At 43.7% G+C, this 21,733-nt stretch overlaps 1 protein-coding gene and 1 non-coding gene across 3 annotated transcripts in view; one reads left to right on the forward strand and one right to left on the reverse strand.

Annotated features, from left to right (window-relative positions):
• PRIM2 (DNA primase subunit 2) overlaps positions 1-21,733 on the forward strand; it is a 213,767-nt gene that overhangs the window by 129,721 nt on the left and 62,313 nt on the right. The window contains exons 9-10 of one of the 2 annotated variants that reach the window (XM_010987784.3): positions 9,638-9,710; positions 12,493-12,678. In XM_010987784.3, coding sequence (XP_010986086.2) covers positions 9,638-9,710; positions 12,493-12,678 — 259 coding nt within the window. Of the gene's footprint in view, positions 1-9,637; positions 9,711-12,492; positions 12,679-21,733 lie in introns of those variants that run through there. The other variant, XR_010376928.1, reaches the window with a different exon arrangement.
• LOC116147857 (U6 spliceosomal RNA) lies at positions 14,307-14,410 on the reverse strand. Its single transcript, XR_004131448.1, has one exon. It is a non-coding gene; the product is annotated as a U6 spliceosomal RNA (small nuclear RNA).

A 21,733-nucleotide genomic window follows, 5' to 3' on the forward strand; every position in this document is an offset into this window, starting at 1 on the left:
TTGCAGCTCACTGGGTTGTTGCAGCTTAGAAATTGAAATAAGTAGTAAAATATGTACCACGTGGGAAAAGATGAGGCCAATGTAAACAAAGAAGAGTAGCGGTCGTGCCGTTTGTAGTTCTTACCTGACTCGGAAACCCATGTAATCCTGATTTTTTTTTATTGGCTATCTGAGCCTCTTGGGATCATACAGTGTCTCTCAGTTGTAGAGAAATATAGATCATCATACTGCATGTTGGCCGGTGGTAGTTTTTTGGCGAGAATTTTTCTTACGCAAAATTGAGTAAACTTCATGCTCGTGGAAAAATAATTTACAACAGAATTTTATTGATTGTGTTCTCATTTGGAATAACAGCAGGGCAGATCACCTAGGCCAGCGCAAGTTGGATCCCATTTCCTGGGGAGTTAGCTGTGAGAACAAACTCATTTCAATTTCAGTGGTGACAGCTGTTGAGTGAATTTTCCTGTGATACCCTTCACAGCAGGAAATGATATATTGTAACTTGGGCTCCCTTGACTTCCTGCACACCCAGCAAGTCCAGACAGCAGGGAGTGTGCTTTCTAAATGTCTGAATAGCCTAGCTTACGGGGACAGAGCATTTGTTTGTAACGTCTGAAGTGGGTTTAAAATTGTGATTGCAAAATTGGATATATGGATGATACACAAAACTTTTGTTTCCTTTTTTTGCAATTTGTTTTTCCACTTGTGCTGTGATTATACCTGACTCTACGTTGTATTGGAACTTGGTCTACTTTTATAGACTAATGTGGGAAATTACAGTCATTTTGAAAGCTGTATTTGCTTACTTTTAAATTTAAGCAAATAAATATGTGTTCTTGATGCAGAGATCAGCTTCAATTACCTGCGATGCTTTCTTCACTGCTTTTTTATTTTATCCAGTTTTTGAAATATGGTTAAGTATAGCTGCCAGATAGAAAGGACAAGCTCGTATTAACCTCTTTCAAGAGTCCTGGGAAATATTGCTAGAGAAAGGAAATGTGTTTTCTATGTTTCTGTTTTATGAACCTCAGAATCTGTCTGTTGGGGGGATGGAAGGCATCAAGATACTCCTAGAGGCTGGGAGGCAGATTCTGTCCAGTCTGGCCCAGGGTCCTGCTGTCATCTGCACTCATATCCCACCCAGCATGGCTTCTGACAAAGGACTGAAGAATGGACCTTGTAACTCAGTGCTGAGGTGGGCACGCAGCCCCGAAGACTTCCAAATAGAAATGCGTCACAGCTTTATCCACCCCCACTTCCAAAAAAAAGATTCAAGTTACCTCCAAGCTAATCAGAATTCAAGATTGCTTCCTGAAGACTTTAAATGGCAAACTGTGGCTCAGGTTTAGAGCCTTGATTCCCGAGTACAGTGCTGAGAAAACAAGCCTACTTGCAGTAAACTTGGGGCACTTGCTTTTGGCCCCAATGCAGCGTGTTTTCCGCTCATGACCAGCAGAGACTGATCCTAGTGTGGTAAATAGGAGTCGGGGTAGGGCAGTTGGCTTTTCTACAGGCATCCTTGGCCCTCAGGAGAACCGTCGGATGGCCTCACCCGCCTGTCCTCACCCATATAGTGAGTGACCTATGAGAACCCAAATAGGGGCCACAGGTTTACTTTTCAGTTACTTCAGTGCAATTCATTTTACTAATATCTTATTTCACTCATAGTCCAAATATTTCAACATGTTACCAATATGAAAATTTATTAATGAAATGTTTTACATTATTTTTTCATACTAAGTCTTTGAACTCCAGTGCCTACTCTATACTTTGTGGACATCTCAATTCTGACGAAGCTTCGTTTCCAGGGCTCAGCGGTCACGGTTGGCTAGTGGCTGCTGTGTGGGATAGAGCAGCTCCACAAGGTGGGGCCCCATTGAAATCTGCAGGGTTTGAGGCTGTTTGCAGCATGCAGACTTCCTAAGAGTATAAACCTTCCAGATCATAAGGTTATTCAAAGACGTCTAAATTCTACTTCAAGATTCAGTATTTTATGTGATAGTATAAAGAAGATAGGAAAGAAATACAGTTTTCTCCCCCTGAAGTTCAAGGGGAGAAACTAGTACACGTTAAGAGTAGAGAGAAACAACCACCAACATGTTCAAGTGTAATAAACTGAGGCTCAGATGGTGGTGATGACAATTTGAGTGCAAAATACTGTGGTGGACGCCTACCAGCATCTGCTTCAATTCTCACAGCAGCCCTTTAAGAGGGGTGCGTTCATGATCCCTTTTAGGGTCCCTGTGTACCAGGGAGGAAACTGAAAGTAATTAAGAGGTTTTCGCCAAGTTACATGGACAGTGAGTGCAAGCGGACCCATGACCAGTGGATCCTGAAGCCAGTGCTCTATGGTCACTCTGTTCTGCTCGCTCCTTTCTGCTGTTCTGCCTCCGTGATTGCTTTTGGCCACTTGGACTTGGAAAAATGATGCAAATATGGAGGAACGGCAGCCAGTTCCTAACATGTTGCAGCCAGTCCACGACTTCCTGTTTACCTCCCTCAATTTTCATCACTGATGGGAACCGGAGAAAATGATTGGAGAGATAATCACCCCTGAAGGGCCTTTTGCCCCCTGTTTTGTCCGCTGTGTCCCGTGGCGTGGATGTCCCCAAGCTAGAGCTGGTGAAGCCACTTGAGTGGAGGTGTGATGGTCTGCCCTCTGCTGAGCTCAGTGCCACAGCATGGAAAGACTTCCTCCTCCCTTAACAGCTCATCTGGTCGTGAGACCCACAAGTCCACTTTTGTAGAATTCCTTCTTTTTGTTTTCAGCTCTTCTTTGGCGGCTCTCAAAAACAATTCCCCAATTTTTTTTTAAACACCTTTTTTTTGTGGTATGATTCCTGTGCAGTAAACTATACATATTTCAGATGTACACTTTGATGAATTTTGATAGATGTACACACCCATGAAACCACCACCACAATCAAGACAGTTTACATTTCCATCACTCCCCAAGAGGTGTAATTTTTGAAAGCCCAATTTATCCCTTCCCACCCCTTTATCCCCTGGTAACCATAAGTTTGTTCTCTGTCTATAAGTCTGTTTCTGTTTTTTAGATAAGTTTATTTGTGTCCTTTTTTCTAGATTCCACATATGGGTAATAACGATACGGCATTTTTCTTTCTCTTTCTGGCTGACTTCACTTAGAATGACAGTCTCCAGGTCCATCCATGTTGCTGCATATGGCATTACTTTATTCTTTTTTATGGCTGAGTAGTATTCCATTGTGTATATGTGTGTGTATGTGTACATCTTCTTTATCCAGTCATCTGTTGATGGACACTTGGGTTGTTTCTATGTCTTGGCTATTGGAAATAGTGCTGCTGTGAACATGAGGGTGCATGTGTCTTTTTGAATTATATTTTTATCTGAATATATACCCAGGAGTGGGATTACTGGATCATACAGTAAGTCTATTTTTAGTTTTTTAAGGACCCTCCATACTGTCCTCCATAGTGGCTGCAGCAGTTTATATCCCCACCAACAGTGTAGAAGGTTCCAAAAACAATTCCCTGTTGAGACCTCAGTGTTTGCATTGATATTGGTGGTGCATCGAATGGGACTTAAATGTCTCTTGTTTCTACGAAGACCTTTCACTGTCTGCCTTTCACAGGTGAGATGTGTGCAGAAGTCTCAGTTTCTGATTTACCTGTTTACATATCCGCTGTGTTTGCATTCTGTAAGCTAGATGTCTGTGTGGTAAGCTGGTTCCATGAGGGTGTGATTAATCGTACCTTCCTGTCTCACTTATCCCCAGCCCTCCTCCTATGCTGCCGTGGATTGGTGTCATTGGATTGAAAGTAGAATCATGTCAAATTTAGTTACATAGACATGTGTTACAGGTATTTCAAAAGTCTCTTCTCCTTTCAGCTTTTAATTTGTTGAAACTGCTAGCTTTACAGTGTTCTGTTTACTGTGACTTTTAGCTGTGTTGGAAAAGTAACTGTGCTTACCTCTTACTGTTTAATGAGCGCGATAATGTGGGAGGAAAAAGTTCCTCAGATGTGACTGAGTTTTAATTAAGTTGCAGGCAGGCCTAGTAAACAAATACTACAGTGAGAAAATGCTTGTATATATTTTGTGTACCATTAGTTCTCCTACGGTAGCCTGGATGACTTAGGACCACCAGCTCAAAACAAAACAAAGGAACCAAGGACACACACCCAAGTACCTCTGTGTCAGCAAAGGGTTTGTGACACACAGCTGCAAGCTTCAGTCTTCTTAGAGAGTACTGTTGTGCACAAGTTCAGGTTTTTAAAGGTTTTAAACTTGACAGAGCCTCACATTTTTATTAAAATGGTGATTCAGCGCTATGTTATTGCAGACGGAGATAGGATTTGTTTTTATTTTCATGGTTTCATGGACCTGCATTTCAGGACCTACATACCCAATTTTAGCTCTTTTTTTCCCCCTTTGCCTCTGTTTGACTTTTTGGCCACCTAACCCAGCCTCCTCCTCTAGAAGCCGTGAGATTTCCTTGGCTTTGCTTATCTCTTTCTGCCTGTCCATCTGACACGTGCGAGCCCTCTGGATCCTGAGGAAAACAGCCGTTTTATTATCCCCAAAGCCACCTCCTTCTCACGCTTGTATTTTTAAACCCCTCCAACAACCTCAGTAAACTCAAATCACATGCTCCTGTGAGCCTGGTCAAAACTTAAGGATGTTTTAATGCGTATAAAATTACTCAGCTACCGCTGGTGAAGACATTGGAATAACCAGGCCTGTGACTTCTCTATGGTCATCGCATCCCGCTCCTAAGCCTCCAGATGCAGCCCTTCCTTGACCGTGACCTCCCTTGCTTCCCCTTCCCCGCCCCATCCCTCATCCTCCCTGACTGGAGTCTTCCTGTCTTTCAGCCTTTTGCTGGTCCCGTTGGCCTGGCAGGCTTGTCTCCTCAGCCTCAACTTCTAGTGATACTCAGGGCCCTGTACCCTGTCCCTGCGCGCTCCCTCTTCGTGACATCTCAGGGCTGCCGGTGGCTCTGTCCTCCCCTTCTTGGGCCGGGCGTGCTCCCTGTGGCCTGGCCGTGTCACCCATCTCTCGTCCTGCCGTGGGGGCCAGATCCGGGCCCAGCCCCGTGGTGTGACTCTTCCTTGGTCCCCGAGATGCTTAGTGAGTGCACGCAGAGGGGTTGAGGAGCCCCACTCTTGAAAGCTTTCTTCTTTTTAGGGTGATTAGAAAAGGACAACCACTGGGATTTAGGAAAGCTCTGTTATGGAGTCTGACAGTCTAACGGCATTTAAAAAAATAAAGTTTTGGGAGGGTGGGAATAGCTCAGTGGTAGACAGAGCACATGTTTAGCATGCATGAGGTCATGGGTTCAATCCCTGGTACCTCCATTATTAAAAAAAAATCAGAACCTTTATAAAAAAAATTTTTTTTTTGCCCTCGGTTTTGTGCATTTGTATAGTCCTGTTTGGGGGAATGAAGGTGTTTATTTTCCTTTTTTGGGGGGCTGGGATTAGGTTTATTGGTTGATTGATTGATTGAAGCCTGGAGATTGAACCCAGGACCTCGTGCATGCTCAGCCCGCGCTCTGTCGCTGAGCTAGTCCCACCCCTTCTTCTGCTCTTCCAGTGCGACGTAGTTGTTGCATTTTACAAGCACACACTGTATCCCTTCACAGCTCAGTATCTTCAGACAGTCTTGTATTATGACTGAATACTCATTGAAGCACATCTGTCGTTTTCCCTGCTTTTCTGACTTTTTGGTAACTTGAGAAGATGATAGCGTTTTACCTTTAGTGCCTTTCACCTGCTACTCTGGCAAATAAAAGATGAATCATACAGACAGTGTGTGAATAAATCACTGCAGCTGCTCTTCCTGAACACCCAGGTTCATGGGGAACGATTGACGCTGAGTTGGACTTACCTTTTTTCTTTGTAACTTGTGGCAAATTAGTGGCTAAATGGAGAATTAGAGAAATTAAATCTCCACTTTTCAGGATTCTCTGATTAATCAAAAATTCCTTTTTATTGTTGGCAAATTTCGTGGCCCATTAAAATGTTTTTTGCGCTGCTGTACTGAAAAAAAACATGGCATTTGTGTTACGTCTCAATTTCTTCTTTTATGGAAGTTTAGAAGCGGGAAAGCTTTTGTGCCTACTAAATCCCCCTTGTACATCAGCGACAGTGAGTGTTTCTCCAAATAAAGCTGTGATTATTTAAATAATAATCACATGCTGAGTTTGCGTGTGTGTAGCCAATTAGAAACGGTTTTTGCTGTTAAGAATTAATTTTTCTAGGGAGGGAGAGTATAGCTCAAGTGGTGCATGCTTAGCATGCATGAGGTCCTGGGTTCAATCCTCTGTGCCTCCACTTAAAAAAAAATTAATTAATTAAATAAACCTAATTACCTCTTCCTTGCCCCCCCCCCGAAATTACTTTTTCTGTGTTTCCCCAATACAATGATTAAGAATGTTCATTCATAACATTGATCTATTTTTTTAATTGTAAAAACAAGACTGTGTTTCAGCAGTTCACCGTGTGTCTTTTTGCTCATTGGTGTAGCGGCCGTGCTCGCTTAGAAGCGGTATGATACCAGCAGACACCAGCTCTGAGTGTGGTAGAGGGTGCCCCACCCCCTGTCCAGGGCGCCGCCATCAAGCTCCTCTGCTAACATCCCTTGGTGCTTCCAAAGGCCAAAGGTCCAGTTTCATGAGCTAATGCGAATTGTTCCGAAGGGTTTCATTCTCTGATGGCAACACTATTTGTTTCTTTCTCTGTCTGCTGCGGGCTTCTACAAAAACTTCTCTTGCCTGGAATATCGCAGTATCTTTCCAACTGATTTCCCATTGTTCCTTTCCCGAGCATAATCCTGATGGTGTGAATTCTTGCCCCAGATCTTTTTTGCCCCAGATCTTTTTGTGGTTCTTTACTGCCCATAGACCATCGGATACAGTGCTTCTCCCGGTTTGCCTTTCTTGTGTCTGAAAATTCTCCCCCCACATTGGCTTCATCTACTCCTAACTAGCTCAAATATGCATTAAATACCTGGGCTGTACCAGCTCCTTCAGCCAAGACGTAAGTTAGCCCTTCTGGTCACGGGTGAGAGGCGGAGGAATCTCATTCCCAGTTCTCATGCCCGAGCTCTTCATTTCCATCACTTTTCCTCCTGGGGGTTCCACGCTTGCCCTGACTGGGCTGGCTGTTTGCCATCTTCCTTCTAATAATATTTTTAGAAGTATGGTGTCTGTAGTTACCTTACATTCTCCGTGTAGTTAATTTACACCCAGTAAATTCTTTATTAATCATTGCTACTATTCTCTTTTTTACTTTTTTCTTAGAATTTAGCCCTTTTGCACATTACTGGAGGGGGGCATTGCTTGTTTGTTTGCTTTTGGGGGGAAGTAATTCAATTTATTCATTTATTTTTATGGAAGGATTGAACCCAGGACCTCGTGCATGCTAGGTACACGCTCTACCACTGAACTGCACCCTCCCTCTCTGTTGCATGTTCTGTCAGAGCCTTGAGGAACAACCGTTTATACTGCTGCTCAGGCAAACATGTGTCCTCTTTCTGTATCTTCTCTTTGTACTGAGTCCACTGCAGCTATCTGGGCTGAGAAACCTATATGCTCAGTAACACTAGAATCATGTTTGTACATCATTTTACCATTTATAGAGGAATTCTGTGTTAACCTTGTCGAGTTGGAAGATGGTGATCAACTTCTGGCTGAAGAGGCCTAAGCTTGTAGGGGCCAGCGCCTCCCAGCTGGGAGAGGACTCCATGCTGCCGCCCTTCCCTTCCTGGCCCTCCCCTCCCCCCGCCCCCTACACTTACTGGTCAAGACTGCAGTCGCTCTGTGTCCCGGAATGTGCTTTACTGGTTTTAATGACCACTTCGAATATATTATTTCATTTGGTTTCCCCAGCGTGTCTGCCAGTCAGGCAGGCCTGGCATCACTAGTGCCATTTTACAAATGAGAATAGTGCAAGCTGCCACCGTTTGCCAAACTAACGATTTAAAAGACAGAAGCAAGAGCAGGCCTTCAGACTTCTCCCAACGCTGTTTTCATCGCCCCATGTGTAAGAGATACCGGCAATTAAACAGTCGTCTGGTTGCGTCCGACATTAAAATGTAAGATATTAAAGCTAAGCGGCAGCTGTTGGTTTAACTTAGCGTCAGCTCTGTGCCGTGGCACTGCTGTGATAAAAGGAGCGGGCAGAGCCCGGGGAGACGCTGCCCCAGGTCTGTGCCCGGAGGGAGAAGTAACAGCAGCGTGAGAAGCCGTGCCTGGGCGCAGGTTGTCCATGTCTCCGCATTCTGCACATCCCGCTCCCAGTGACTCTGAGGCCCTCTTAGCCCATGGAGGGCGGGCTACAGAGAGGGAAATCTACGCTTATGACAGCCCCCTGGCCAGCGGCTGCAGCGTCCCAAGGTAGGCCGTGGTTCTGCTTCATAATCCAGGAACCCATTGTTCAGTCAGTGACTTGACTGACTGGAAACAATAGCCTTTCTACAGAGCATCTTGAGAGCATGTGTTTTTCAGCATAAAGAATCTATACTTCACATACCGAGCAGACAGCAAGTGGAGCATCTGGAATTCTGTGCACCTGTAGTGGTACCTTACTCCAGAGCTCCCCTCTCGCCGTGGCATCTGCGTGAACCAGGATGTGGTCGTGGCCTTCTGTGTGCCGGTGCACCTGCCCTTGTCTGATCTGTGTCAGTACTGATGGAGTTGGATGTGGGTGTGGAGTTGTGTCAAGGGGATGAAAATGTGCCCAGGTGGATGTATGCCGTGTTTTATTTCTCATTTCTAAAGAATTCAGCAGGAAGTATATCCTCGAGGGGAGAATGGCAGGGGATGGTGAACAAACAGCAAGCTGGGAGTCAGGAAGTTTGAGTCCAGTGAGATTGTAACGTTTGGAAACAAGACACACAGTGGTGAATGGTGAGAGGGGAGAGACTGAGTTTTGGAGACCAGAATGAATGGGTTGCCTTCCTGTTTGAAAAATTATCAAGTACTTGCCATTAACGTATCTAGAAAGAACAGTACGATTGCACTGCTCACCTGCTCTCTGATCTAACAGCTTCCTCATTTCTCAGATGTAAAATAAACATGCTCTCTGGGGTTGTCGTGAGGGTGTAATGAGAGGAAATAGATATGGAATCTTTGCACAGGTAAAGGGCTGTTCTGATGTCACTTGTTTTAATGAATAGTGATTACTGTATGTCAGGTCCTTTAACAAAAACTATTTCGATCCAGACGTCCTGTCGGCACCGTAGAGCAGGCACTGTCATCTCTGTCTGACAGGAGGGAGCCTGGGGTACAGAGAGTCGAGGTGACCTACTCAGGGGCCTATTGAGCGGTGGCCCTGGACGTCAGCTCCAGGCCAGTCTCAGCTCGGCCGCCGTGCTGTTAATAAGGGGTCAGTGGAAGAGGCTGGACCTTCAGCAGTGGTTTGCATTGTGCTTCCACTGGAACTGGCGTCCAGGAGGCCCAGATGAGTGCTGTATTTTTGTGTCATTAATACCGTATAAAATCCCTTTAAAACACTTGGCTGCGTTTCTCCTAAGGTTTGTATGTAAAGTGTTCTCTCATTGTGACTTTATATCAGAATGAAACATTTCCTTTGAAGTGATCAAACTATGTTTTACAGATCCTCTTTTAATATTTTGTTCTTTTTATTTTTAGTCATTCCTACACTGGTCAAGATTACAGCACCCAGGGGAACGCCGGGAAGATTTCTTTAGATCAGATCGATTCAGTAAGCACCTCATCCTTTTAAACTTAGTCCTCTGTCGATGGCGTCAGCACAGATTTTCTTCAACCAAAGATTATTTTGGGTGGGGAGATGGGCGAGAACGTCATTCCATTGCTTGCTGTTCATTTTTAAAGGAAATCCGGTGTGCTACACGTAGGATTTTTTTTTTTAATCATAGGAAAACCAAACAGTCTGAAAATTATTTGTAGTCTGGTAGAGACAGAATTTAATTATTTTTTCAAAGGGGAATTCTTTTTAGTAATGATAGCTAAATAGTAGCTGTGTGTTTGTATTTAAATACTATATACATTTAGAAAAGGAAGAATGGGAAATACTGGGGCTATCAGCTTGCCAGGGCTGCCGTAACACAGTAACCACAGGCTGGGGGCCTTAAGCGACAGAAACTTACTTTGTCACAGTTACGGAGGCGAGAGTTCCACGATCTGAGGCCTCTCTCCTTGGCGTCTAGGTGGCCGCCGCCTCCTCCCCGCACCGTGTTCTCTGGGGTCTTTCCTCATGCTCCCACCTCCCTGGGTCTCCTCCTCTGCTCAAGGGTGCCAGGCTCACTGGACCAGGGCCGCAGCCCCGTGGCCTCACGCGGCCTTCATTTCCTCCTTTCAGGTCAGGCCCCACCTCTGAGCACAGTCACGTTCTGAGGTCGTGGGGTTGGGACTTGGGCGCAGAAGCTTGGGGAGGATGTGATTCATTCCATAACACTAGGTGCAGGCTCCCCGCCTCGGGCTGCTGCTCCATCAGTGGGTGGCGCATTTCAGCATCACTCCATGGTTCCGTAGCAGAAAGAAAGAGCGGCACACTTGACTCTGCTTCTGATTTGTAGAATTTCCCTTCGGTACGTTGTAGAATTTCTGCTTTACTCATCAGAGGGAAACTAAATAAGCCATTAATAATCTTTGTTTAGACATTTACCACATTATTTACAATAGATTACAAATACACCGAGATTAAAAAAAATACACTGAGACTTTAATGTTTGGAAGCAAGACATACAGTGGTGAGTGAGGAGAGACCATGAGTCTTTGGAGACCAGAATGAATAGGTCACCTTCCTATCTGAATAATTATCATCAAGTACTTACTGTTAATGTATCTAGAAATACCTGTAGGATTGCCCACCTTGTACACTTGGTTTGAAATTTGTTCCCAAGAATATCCCACCCTTTACTTTTTTCACACGGTTGTTTCAGCACTTCCTCCCCGCCGTATCATTCGTGTTTATATTACCTTATGAATGGTTGGAGGTTGATTCTGTTCCTAGTCTTACCAGGGTGTTTTCCCATTCGCAAGCAGATGGGAATTCGGCTGGACACTGTGGGGAGACATAGAAAAATAATCACTAATTCACTTGGTGAATGTATATTGAGCCCATCAAGTACATACCAGCCACTGAGCTGTGAATGCGGAGGTGAAAAAAACCAAAAATGCCCCTACCTTCGTGAGCCTTACCCGAGGGCGGCTGAAAAGATAGTGAATAGTAAATAAGCAACCTAATTATAAAGCATGTCAGGTGTGGTGGTGACATCTCCACTCTGCCTGGGACTCTGGGCCACATGACAGAGATGTGTCTGCATCTGGACGTCTTCCAAACTGTGTCCCTACTGCGTCGTCCTCACAACAGCCTGTCATTAGCACACCCTTCAGCACCCTCAGTTTATTCTCCAAATGTTCCCTCTAGATTTTTCTTCTAACTGAAATCTGGTTCCTTCAGGGACACTGTCTCCTCTATGGCCCCTTCAAGCAGTGGCCGCTTTCCCCCCACACCCCGTGTAGTTATGGGGTGAATGTCTTCATCGGTCCGCATCACCACTTCCAAACCATCTCTCTGCCTTCCGCTGCCGTGCCAGCTCCCGTGAGCCCTGGCGGTCGCATCCTACCACCTGGTAGGTCTCCGTGGTGCTGGCACCGCCCACCCTGTCTCAGGTCGGGGCCTCTGCGCGGACACGACTCCTGATGTCCCTGGGCCCGGCAACATCCCTGCGGATAACTGTGGAATATGACTCAGCAGGACAAGAGGAGCGAGCTGTTGATACCTGCAGCAACCTTGATGAATTTTGTGGGACTGATGCTGAGTAAAAAAGCCAATGTCAAAACATCACACACTGTGTGATTTTATTTATATAACACTCTTGAAATGACAGAATTATAGAGATGGAGACAGGTTAGTGGTTGCCAAGGGTTAGGGGATGGTGGGAGGTGGCGTGCAGGGTTCAGAAGATCGAGGTTATAAAAGGGGAAACACGAGGGGCTCTTGTGATGGTGGATGCATGAAACATTACATACCCAGAAATGGGCACATGAGCAGCTGAGAAAATCTAGGACTAGAGGATTGTGTCAACGTCAGTGTCTTGGTTGTGATAATATACTATGGTTGTGCAAGATGTTACCTTTGGGGGAAACTCAGTACATGACATCTCTCTGTATTACTTCTTACAACTGCACAGAAATCTATAGTTATCTCGAAAGAAGTTTAATTAAAAATTTAAAAAAAAAGAAATAGGTGAAATGCATTTTAATTATATATTTTATTTAGCCTAATATATCTATCTAAGTGATAATATCTAAAATGCTATCATTTCAACCTGTAATCTCTATAAAAATATTAAATAGTTCATCTTTAATCACAGAGAGACGATCATACTTCCTTATGGTTTTTGTTTTTACTCCAATTAGACTGAATTTACAATTTGCAAATTAAATTGACTTTGCAACAGACTGTGTGGGGGACCTGATAAATCTCCACCTAACAAAGCACGCTTTTTTCCTTGTAGCTTTCTACCAAATCCTTCCCGCCTTGCATGCGCCAGCTGCACAAAGCCCTGCGGGAGAATCACCACCTTCGTCACGGGGGCCGCATGCAGTACGGCCTCTTCCTGAAGGGCATCGGCTTGACCTTGGAACAGGCTTTGCAGTTCTGGAAGCAAGAATTTGTCAGAGGAAAGATGGATCCGGACAAGGTAATTTTGAAAAATCAGAGCAGTAGCTAAAATTGTAATTTGGTCTGAAAACTAAAAGGTTTCTTTTTGGAATACACCCCTGAAATATTGTTGAAGATTCTAAAAGGTAAGTCTGTCTACGATTTCACTGGGGCAAAAAGAAGCTCACATATGAAGCTAATAGTTGCCACACAAAAGATTGGGAAGGTTAACTTAATTCGCAGGGTAAGATTGAAGCAGTAATGTAAGATACAAAGTAATGCTTGAATGAAGTCTTTTCCTTCTGTAGTCGTTATAGCGAAATTGCTGTCTGAGTTATATTTCTATAGGAATGTGTGTGTGTATCTGCCTACCTGTCTGTCTGTCTGACTCCCTGTATTTCTGTCTATATATAATATGTATACACATGTATCCATACACGCACATATAATGTTATTTTCAGGACTAGGAAATACTGGGAACAAATGAAGTGAAGACAATTCAGGATGCATTCTGTTGTGTCATGCAGAATCTTTCACAGAGAGTTTTTAGACAGACATTTATCACTGTAAACCCGAAAGCTGCTTCTCGATCTGTTCGTCGTACTCAGATTCCCACTCCTATTCCTTGTCTCTCTTCAAGAGTACTAGCTGATCACCTTTTATTTTGGAAATAAGGATCTCTTGTCCCTTCTATGCCATGGCACTGTGGTATGAAGTCAGTTTTTTATTGTTTATTTCTTAGTTTGCTTCTTTCCTGGGAGAGATGAATGATAGGACAGAGGATATTTACTGAGTGATGTTTATAATGACACTTTGTTACATCTTGTATCAGTTTGCTAGGGCTGCGTAACAAAGTACACGGACTGGTTGTCTAAACAGCAGGACTGTGTTCCCCAGCTGTGGAGGCGGAAGTGCAGGTCCAGCTGTGGGCAGATTCAGTGTCCCCCCAGCCTCTTTCCTTCTGGGCTGTGTCCTCATGTGGCTTTTTCTCTATGTCCACTTCTCTGGTGTTTCTTCCTCTTCTTAGAAGGACACCAGTCCTGCCCACCATTATGACCTCATTTAACTTTAAGTACCTCTCTAAAGGCCCCAATACATAGAGTTAGGGCCTCAATATATGAATTTTAGGATGCAGTTCAGTCCATAACACAACTCTAGCTTTATACTTTTTAAAAAATAGTTCAGCCTCTTTTATTTATAATATATTATAAAAAGGCTTACAGATTTTTACGGATTTGTTTTAAAACCTGTCTTCACTGATAATTAAGCTCTGTCCTCTGGGCATTGACAGCCTGATCAGTGACTGTCTCTTTCTCCCACGTCCCTTTGCTTGGTCTGTTGCAGGCCTTAATGTTTAGTTGTCTTTTTTTTTTTAATATTTTGAATACTTTTCTGTCTAAGTTTATGCTTGATGTTGGAAGGGAACTTCTTGTCTGTATTATAAAATTATCTAAAACTGTATGTGTTCATTTTTGTCACTGTCATCCAGAGTATAAATATCACAGTAGCATGTCCCTAGATACCTTTTATTAAGGAGAAGCAATTTTTGTATTACAGTCTACAAATTCTTGTGTTCTCTGATAGCCATTTTTTAAAAGTTTGTATAGTCAGTTACAGTGTGTCAGTTCCTGGTGCACAGTGCCATGTTTTAGTCATCCACGTACACACAGAAGTATGGAGCGCTTCATGAGTTTGAGTGTCACCCTTGCACAGGGGCCATGCTAATCTCTGTATTGTCTCAGCTTTAGTATCTGTGCTGCCGAAGCGAGGGCTCTGGTAGTCGTTCTGGACTGGTAGTAATGTGACTGTGGAAGCAGCTGAAGTTTCTGATGCTCATGTTAAGTTATTTTTTATTAGGAATTCGATGTACTAAGTCCCTCTGTGTATGTGAAAAGTAGTCATCTGTCTACAGAATGCTTCTTCAGGGCTGTTAGTTTGGATTGGTTATTTTTCTTTTCTTTCAAAACTGTTTTCAGACTAGCATACAGACTCCAGGAGATGGTATTAATGATACATAGAGGTACCACCTTATATGGCTCCTGGTTACTTGTTCCCAGATTACGCTCTTACAACTTTCGGCACTTAACCATATTTATTGTTTGGTTATGTATTTATTTATTACCTGTCACCTACAATTAGAATAAAACTATAGAGAAGCAGATAGCTTATCTTTCTTGTTCACTGCTGTGTGTGCAGGCACCTGGAACATAAACTCATAGTAGGAACTTAATAAATGTTTATTGAATGAGCTAGATCATAAGTCCCCATAAGTACACAGAAAACTAGAAAATTTGGTCAACTTTTCCCAAATTCCTTCATGAATCAGAGCACGGTACTATACAATTATTTGTTAACGTGCTGTCGTTCTATTTATAGTGAACTTGAAGCTGAATTAAACCAAGAATTTTAGTATAGCCTGAAATTTGCAGAAGTTGTTGATTTCATAATTTGAAGGGGTTTCTCATCATTGACTTGCCCAGGGGCCCATGATGTAAAAGGCAGTCCTAGCAGAGGACAGGGCTTCTAGTGTGCTGCCTTATGCGTGGTCTGTTGTTCAGAAATTGCAGGTCTTGTTTCCCCTGCTGTATTAGGAATAGAATACCTGTATTGATCTACCCTCATTGAACTTTGTGCACATCATCTGTATCACTGTTATCAGCTTGTAGTATTTTTGTTGGCACGTGTGTCTTAAGAGTGAATTTTGAGCTACCTGAATGCAGGGACTAGGATTTTTCCACTGTGGGTCCTGGGGGCTTAGCACCAGACCTGGCAGCTGCTAGGTGTTTGCTGGGTATGTGGTGACTCCTGCCAAAGTTTAAACAGTGTCTTTCAGTATGAGAAAATAAATCCTTTTTTTTTTCCTTTTTAGATAGAAGTACATTTTTGACAAACTGTAAAATATTAGTAGTCATTTTAGCAGCTAGCCAGATCTGTTGTCTTTCATGTACTTTTCTAAATCAGAATATAGGTTGGAAGAATATACAAACATGTAAGAAATGGTAACCAATTATCATCATTATTATTTAGTGAAATACAGTATATACTTAGTTACTAATATTTAAATAATATATTAGTCAAGTTATGATTCTTATTAAAAGTACAGAGAAGTATGGGGACGTGTGTGTGTGTGTGTGTGTGTACACGTACGTGCATATTCCATCAGTCAACAGACTGCCCTGACTAGAGATACTGCAATAAAAGCCCAGCCCTTATTTATGAGAACTTCACAGTCTCCTGGGAAAAAACAGGTGACTAGAAATACGCAAAGTCATTATGATAATTGCTGGGGGAGAGGTGGTCGTGGATTCTAGCAGAGCAGAGGAGGGGCTGACAGGAGTAGCTGCGGGGTGTGTCCCCAAGTGAGGAGGTCCTACTTGGCAGGTGAACTTAGGGAGTTTGCCGGGGAGACAAGGGGATTCCACGTGGAGGGGGGCGGCGTTCTGCAGGGATCGCAGATGAGAGAGTGTGGCCCATCTTGGAGATGGCAGGAATCTGTGTAATTACGTGATTACCAAAGGCAGACGGATTAGATGAGTGGGCCAGCAGGAAGTGGTCTTGCTAAACAGATGGCTGCCAGCCAGGGTCAGCGGTGGAGGCTTGTTGATAACTTCAAAGATACACAGTTTCATAACTCTGAACATTTACTAGGATTGTATAGTGAATCTGGGATGTTACGGGAGTTAACGGACAGAAAGAAAGTAGTATGAACAAAGTTTCCACTTACTCCATTTAAAATAGTTCAAACGAACTCAGCATGTTTAAATATAGATTTTTGATTATATGGACCAACATTGAGTTTTTAAAAGCATTTTTTTAACCAAATAGATTAAAATCTATTAAAATAATAGGGTGAATTGAGAGATAGAAGTAACTCGAAAACAGTTTACACAACAGGATGAAAAGGAGAGGTTTGGTGGGTGCCGTGGCGTCAGGGAGTTGTTACAGGGTTGTGTTAGAGGAGGTGTGCTGACCGTCAGTCTGGGATCAGGACTCGGAGGAAGTGAGGCCGTGGATTAGCAGAGAGAAGGGATGGCAGCACAGGGACAGGGAGCCAGGGGAAGGCAGGCAGAGCACGCCCACGCGTGATTTTATCCTCTTTCCGTAACTTCTTGTTGCGCACTCACCACGTCTGTATTTTTGTCAGCTGGTGTGGGGGTTGTGATCATCGGTGGTTGTCATTTGTAAGTCTCTGCTTTCAGACTTCTCCGTGGACTTGACCTCGTCACTATCTTCTAATACCAATTTTATTTGGATACACATTGTGCTAGAGGGTAAGGGATTTTAGTATTAAAATGTCAACCATTTCTGGAGAACGTTCTGTTGTTATGAACGATCTTGTAGCAGACTAATTGCTTTAGGGTATACCTTACTCCCAAATACTAGTTTCATAATAGAGGCTTTTTATTCCTAGACTTAATTGTATCAAGTATAAATATTTATGATATATTAAAAATGTAACAGTAAAGTTTTATCGGTTAACTTTTGTCAGTGAGGGTTGGGGACATTTGAAAATTGCACTTAAGTGTCGGATAGGATTCTTTGGATTTGTGACTGATTCTGTAAGAGGAATTCAAAGCTTTGAATGTCTAATTTCCTAAATAATTTCTGAGATTTCTGAAATAAATGCATCTTTGCTTTATGCAAACAAAATATATTTAATTAATCATAGTGCAATTTTATGCAAGTTTTTCTTGGTTGAAGTTATTTACATGCCGGTCTACCTGAGAAAAAGCCTCACCCTGTGTGCAAGAGATAAAATTAATCAAACCTCTATGGAAAGCAAGAAAAAACTTACCACTAAAGTATTCTTTCACTTGGGACTTGGATATTTAATCACTTCAGCCATGAGCTTTGTTAAGAATTAAATTGAACCAGATAATTCTTCTAATAAATTCAAAGCAATGTGTCCTCTTAATCAGATTGCTTATAGCATTGTTGTCCTGAATTTGTTTTGACCTGGCCCTATTGGATGTGAAACACGCCACAGATCAAGTCCGTGTCGTGTAGTTGGACTTCCTGTCCCTGGTGAGAATGTACCTGAGGTCTGCTACGTGTTCGTATAATTGGGTCAAGCAGCATTTAGCGCTGTGCAAAAAGCGTATCTTTTGTCCCAGAATCCAGCCAACTAGGACCTGTGTCAGTAGAAATTGGCTGCCTGAGGATTGCATATTTGGCTGGCGGGCTGTGCATATACGAAGCACATTTATCACTGAGGCTTTCTTTTTAAGACCAGAGGTTCTCCCAGGACCCAGACCAGCCATATCAGCTTCAGCACGACCTGGGAATTTGTCAGAAATGCTAACTCTCTGAATCAGGCTCCAGAGGCGGGTGGTTTCACAAGCCTTCCAGGTGAAGGTGAAACTGACTCCCACTGAAGACTGAGAGCCCGTCTTTGAGTTATTGCCCTGACAGAAATCAGTGTGGTTACTGGGGTATCAAAATAACCACTGAGCATCTTCAGCTATTTGTTCTGTCCATTTCTGTTGGTGATTTGAGTATGCTGTTGTCCTTTATCCATAACCCCCACACACACGTTTGAATCCCCGCAGCATGTCAGGTACTGGCCCATAGTAAATGGATACGTACAGCAGAGTCCCTCTGCCGATGCACTGCTGATGACTCCCTGTGCTCCCGGACGTCAATCCCAGGAACCCTCGAGGAAGCGAGGCTGGGCCGGGGGTTCTCCAAGTTAGCTGCCTTCAACTCTGAGTAGCTTCCTCCATTTCTTCTAGAGTGCCTTACAAATATCATTTCCTATGTGCTTAGTGACATGAAAAAGGTTGGAAAGAACTAATACAGAGTACAGACTTCGAGTCAGACTGAGTTCCCATGTGGTTCCTCTGTGTGCAGGCCTGGGCAGAGTGCCTGCTCCGTGTGCTTACGGAGGAGGAGCACCTTCCTGGCGTGTGCACAGGAGTTCACGCGTGATCAGTGCGAAGGGGGAAAAGCTGTGGGACGATTACAGTTTGACCATCTCCTGCCCGCCTAGCACATGCCGGACACTGTAGTTCATCCTTTACATATACCATCTTGTGGAATCCTTAAAACAGTCCTGGGAGACGGGTGTTATTTATTATTTACGTCTCGTTTGCTGCTGAGAGAAGCTGTGCTAGACCATAAATTTGTAATCGGCTAGGTCAGCACTGTTCTCTTGCTTCCTCCAGCAATCCTTGTGGCCTTAGAACAGAAGCAGAGAGGACATAAGGTAGAATTTATCCAGGTTTAGGAACCGGCCAGGCAGGCGTGCTGTTATTCAGTCCTTTCTGTGTTCCTTATTTCATTTACTCTCACAACAACCCTGTGAGATAGATACCCTCTGTTTGTAGAGAGTTTCGTGACTTTTCTATGGGCAGCAGGGGTAGTTCCTGATCAGACCTGAGTCAGAACCCAGATGTGTTTTGTTCCAGACCGTGCGCTGTCCCCGGTGCTCCCAAGGGGAGAACAGACAGGCACGCTGTTTAGAAGATGGGCATGTGTGACCCAGTTACACCCAGGTGGGAACAGTTTAGAGTGGAGGTTTTTGGTTCTATGTTTCATCACCAGGGCTTCCATCACATCGTCATTAAAAAGGGAACAACAGTAATGTAATGCTGACTAAAACTTTGCAAAGAAATAAGAATATCCATGAAATACTATGTAATTTGTGAAGTGCTAAACCAATGGTAGTTAATAACATTTTAAAACATTGGTAAATGAGTTAGTCTATAATCATTTGCATGTTTTCTCGGTATATTTGTAAACCTGTGAACTTGTAGATGCAAACCTTAATTAGTTTAATTGGTTACATTTTTGGCTTTTCTTTTGAAGAAAACTTGATTTTGCCTGAAAATTCACATTAGCTGTATCCTAGGAAAGTAACTGAATGTAGCAAAAGTAGTTTCTTGTAAAAGAAGTCTAATTTTTGTCCCTGTTGTTCCTGAGTTACAGTTTTAAAGGTAGCCTTAGCTGTTACCATGTCTCTAGAATGTTTTTTTTTTAAAGTTTCATGCTACGATGTTTCTGTTACATTGTCTCTTCTAAGTACTTTAATGTGCAATAAAGATGTGAAGGGTCCACCTCGTCTCTGTGCCTTGCGTCGCATTTGGAAGACAAAGTCTAGGGAGCACAGGGTAGGATTAATATTTAAACACAGGCTTGAGCAGGATGCACTTGCTTTCATGGATTGTCAAGGGGCTAGCTGGTCAGATTTTCAGTTCAGTTATGTATTGTGTTAAGTCAATCATCAGAATAAAACAGGTGACGTCAGCCCTCCCTTCCAACACGATTCTGGTAAAAGTAGCTTTAGTAATAATTGCTTTTCAAGCCTCAAATTATGAAAATGAGATAACAGGTAGAAGACTTCCACTTGAATCGTTCATTTAGAGCTGTTGTCTTATCAGCGACACCTTATGGATTACGCTGCATTAAAATGACATTGTACCCAGCATTTTACAAGGCAGGCTGAATTTTTGTTGTTAGTCTGTGCAGTGCTCTCAGGAGAGAGTGACAATAAGGAGGTCCGAGGTGAAGGTTCCAGGGTATACCCTGGTAGTACGTTTCCCCAGATAAGTTGGGTGTATAAGCTCCAGGATGGGTCAGACTTCTGACGCGAGGGGATGTTCCCTCTGGAAGATTTATTAAACTGAAGAATCTCGAGGGGTCACAAGTGGTTTTCTTCCATGACCCACTGTGTCTTTATCACTCATCATGTTCTTGTAAATCTGTCTTGATTAATTTTTTCTTGTTTTTGCTTAAAAAAAATTACTTGGCACCATCTTTCCAGTTACTTCACTTCTTTGTCAAGTAGGATTTCATTTTATTAAAAAAAAAAAAAACCAAATAGCTATTTCGCACCTGTCCACGTGCATTTCTCTTTATATAGTAAGAGGCTGTAAGTTCCCACAGCTGTGGGGACCCAGAGAGTGGCTGTGTTTTAATAGTGCAATTGTGTGCAGCTCAGTCAGGAGAGGAGGAATCCCAACCAGCTAAGGAACCGGAGGGATGTTTACTCAAGGGGAGGTCTCCACGGTTCATGTTTTGGACCGGCAAGAATGCCAGCTTTTAAGGGTGAGCAAGGCTTTTAAGTGAGAATACAGGTTCAGAGGAGAATGAGGTGTCAATGTTCGGGTGAAAAGGTGGTGAGGGCCACGTTGATGCGACCCCTGAGAGGTAGATTGCTTTTGACTTGGGAGCCTTAGAAGAGTCTTGTCCTTTTCTTTGGTGCTCTCCAGATCTGCCCAAGCCACCCGTCTTTGCCTCAGTGGCTGTGTAAGACTGTGTTTTATTTATCCATTTCACAAGTGTTCATAGAGCATCTGCTGTATCCCAGAACCTCTTCTAGATGCTAGAGGCACAGCAGTGAGCAAACAGACAGAAGGGCCAGCGCCTCTGGAGTTCATATTTTGGTGGGGGAGATACAGTAAACAAGTATATATTAGTCGATGATAAATGCTAAGGAGAAAATTTTGCAGGGAAAAGTTAGGGAGTGTAGTTTTGACTAGGGTAGTCGGGGAAGGTGACCAACGACAGGTGACATTTTGCTCACAACTTGCATTTTGCATGAGAGTTCTGGGTTTGGCATTGTTGGCAACCAAGAACTCTCAGGCAAAACTGGTGAGATTTACCACGTCTTAGTGGGTACAGAGGAGCAAACGTCAGTCCTCGCCGTTTCAGGATGAGGAAAACTGGACGCAAGGAAAGCTGTCCAGATTTACCCACAAGTTGCAGACACTGGATCTTCGAGCCCTTGGCTGCGGTGACAGGACTTTCTGTAAGTTGAGCTGCAATGTAACCAGATCCTGCCAAAAGTCGGGGGCTGAGGGAGGGCCAGGCAGAGACAGCGGAGCACGGGGGAGTCAGGCAGGAAGCAGGGCTGGGCGGCCAGGCAGACATCCAGCCCGCGCCAGGCCCACGGGTTTCAGCCAGGGAGGCCGTGTTGGACCCTTTGTTTTCAGGGGTGATAGTTTAAAGGGGGTACCGGGCTTTGGGGTCACTCTATGACTGACTGGGGCGGACTCTCTTGTCCTCAGACCTCTGATCCATTCAGCCTAGAGGGATGAGCACAGCAAGGCTCAGCCACCCCTCCACACGAGGGTCCCATGATTTAGTCAAGGTCC

Source organism: Camelus dromedarius, chromosome 19 (assembly GCF_036321535.1).
Source record: "Camelus dromedarius isolate mCamDro1 chromosome 19, mCamDro1.pat, whole genome shotgun sequence".
NCBI classification, from domain to species: domain Eukaryota; kingdom Metazoa; phylum Chordata; class Mammalia; order Artiodactyla; family Camelidae; genus Camelus; species Camelus dromedarius.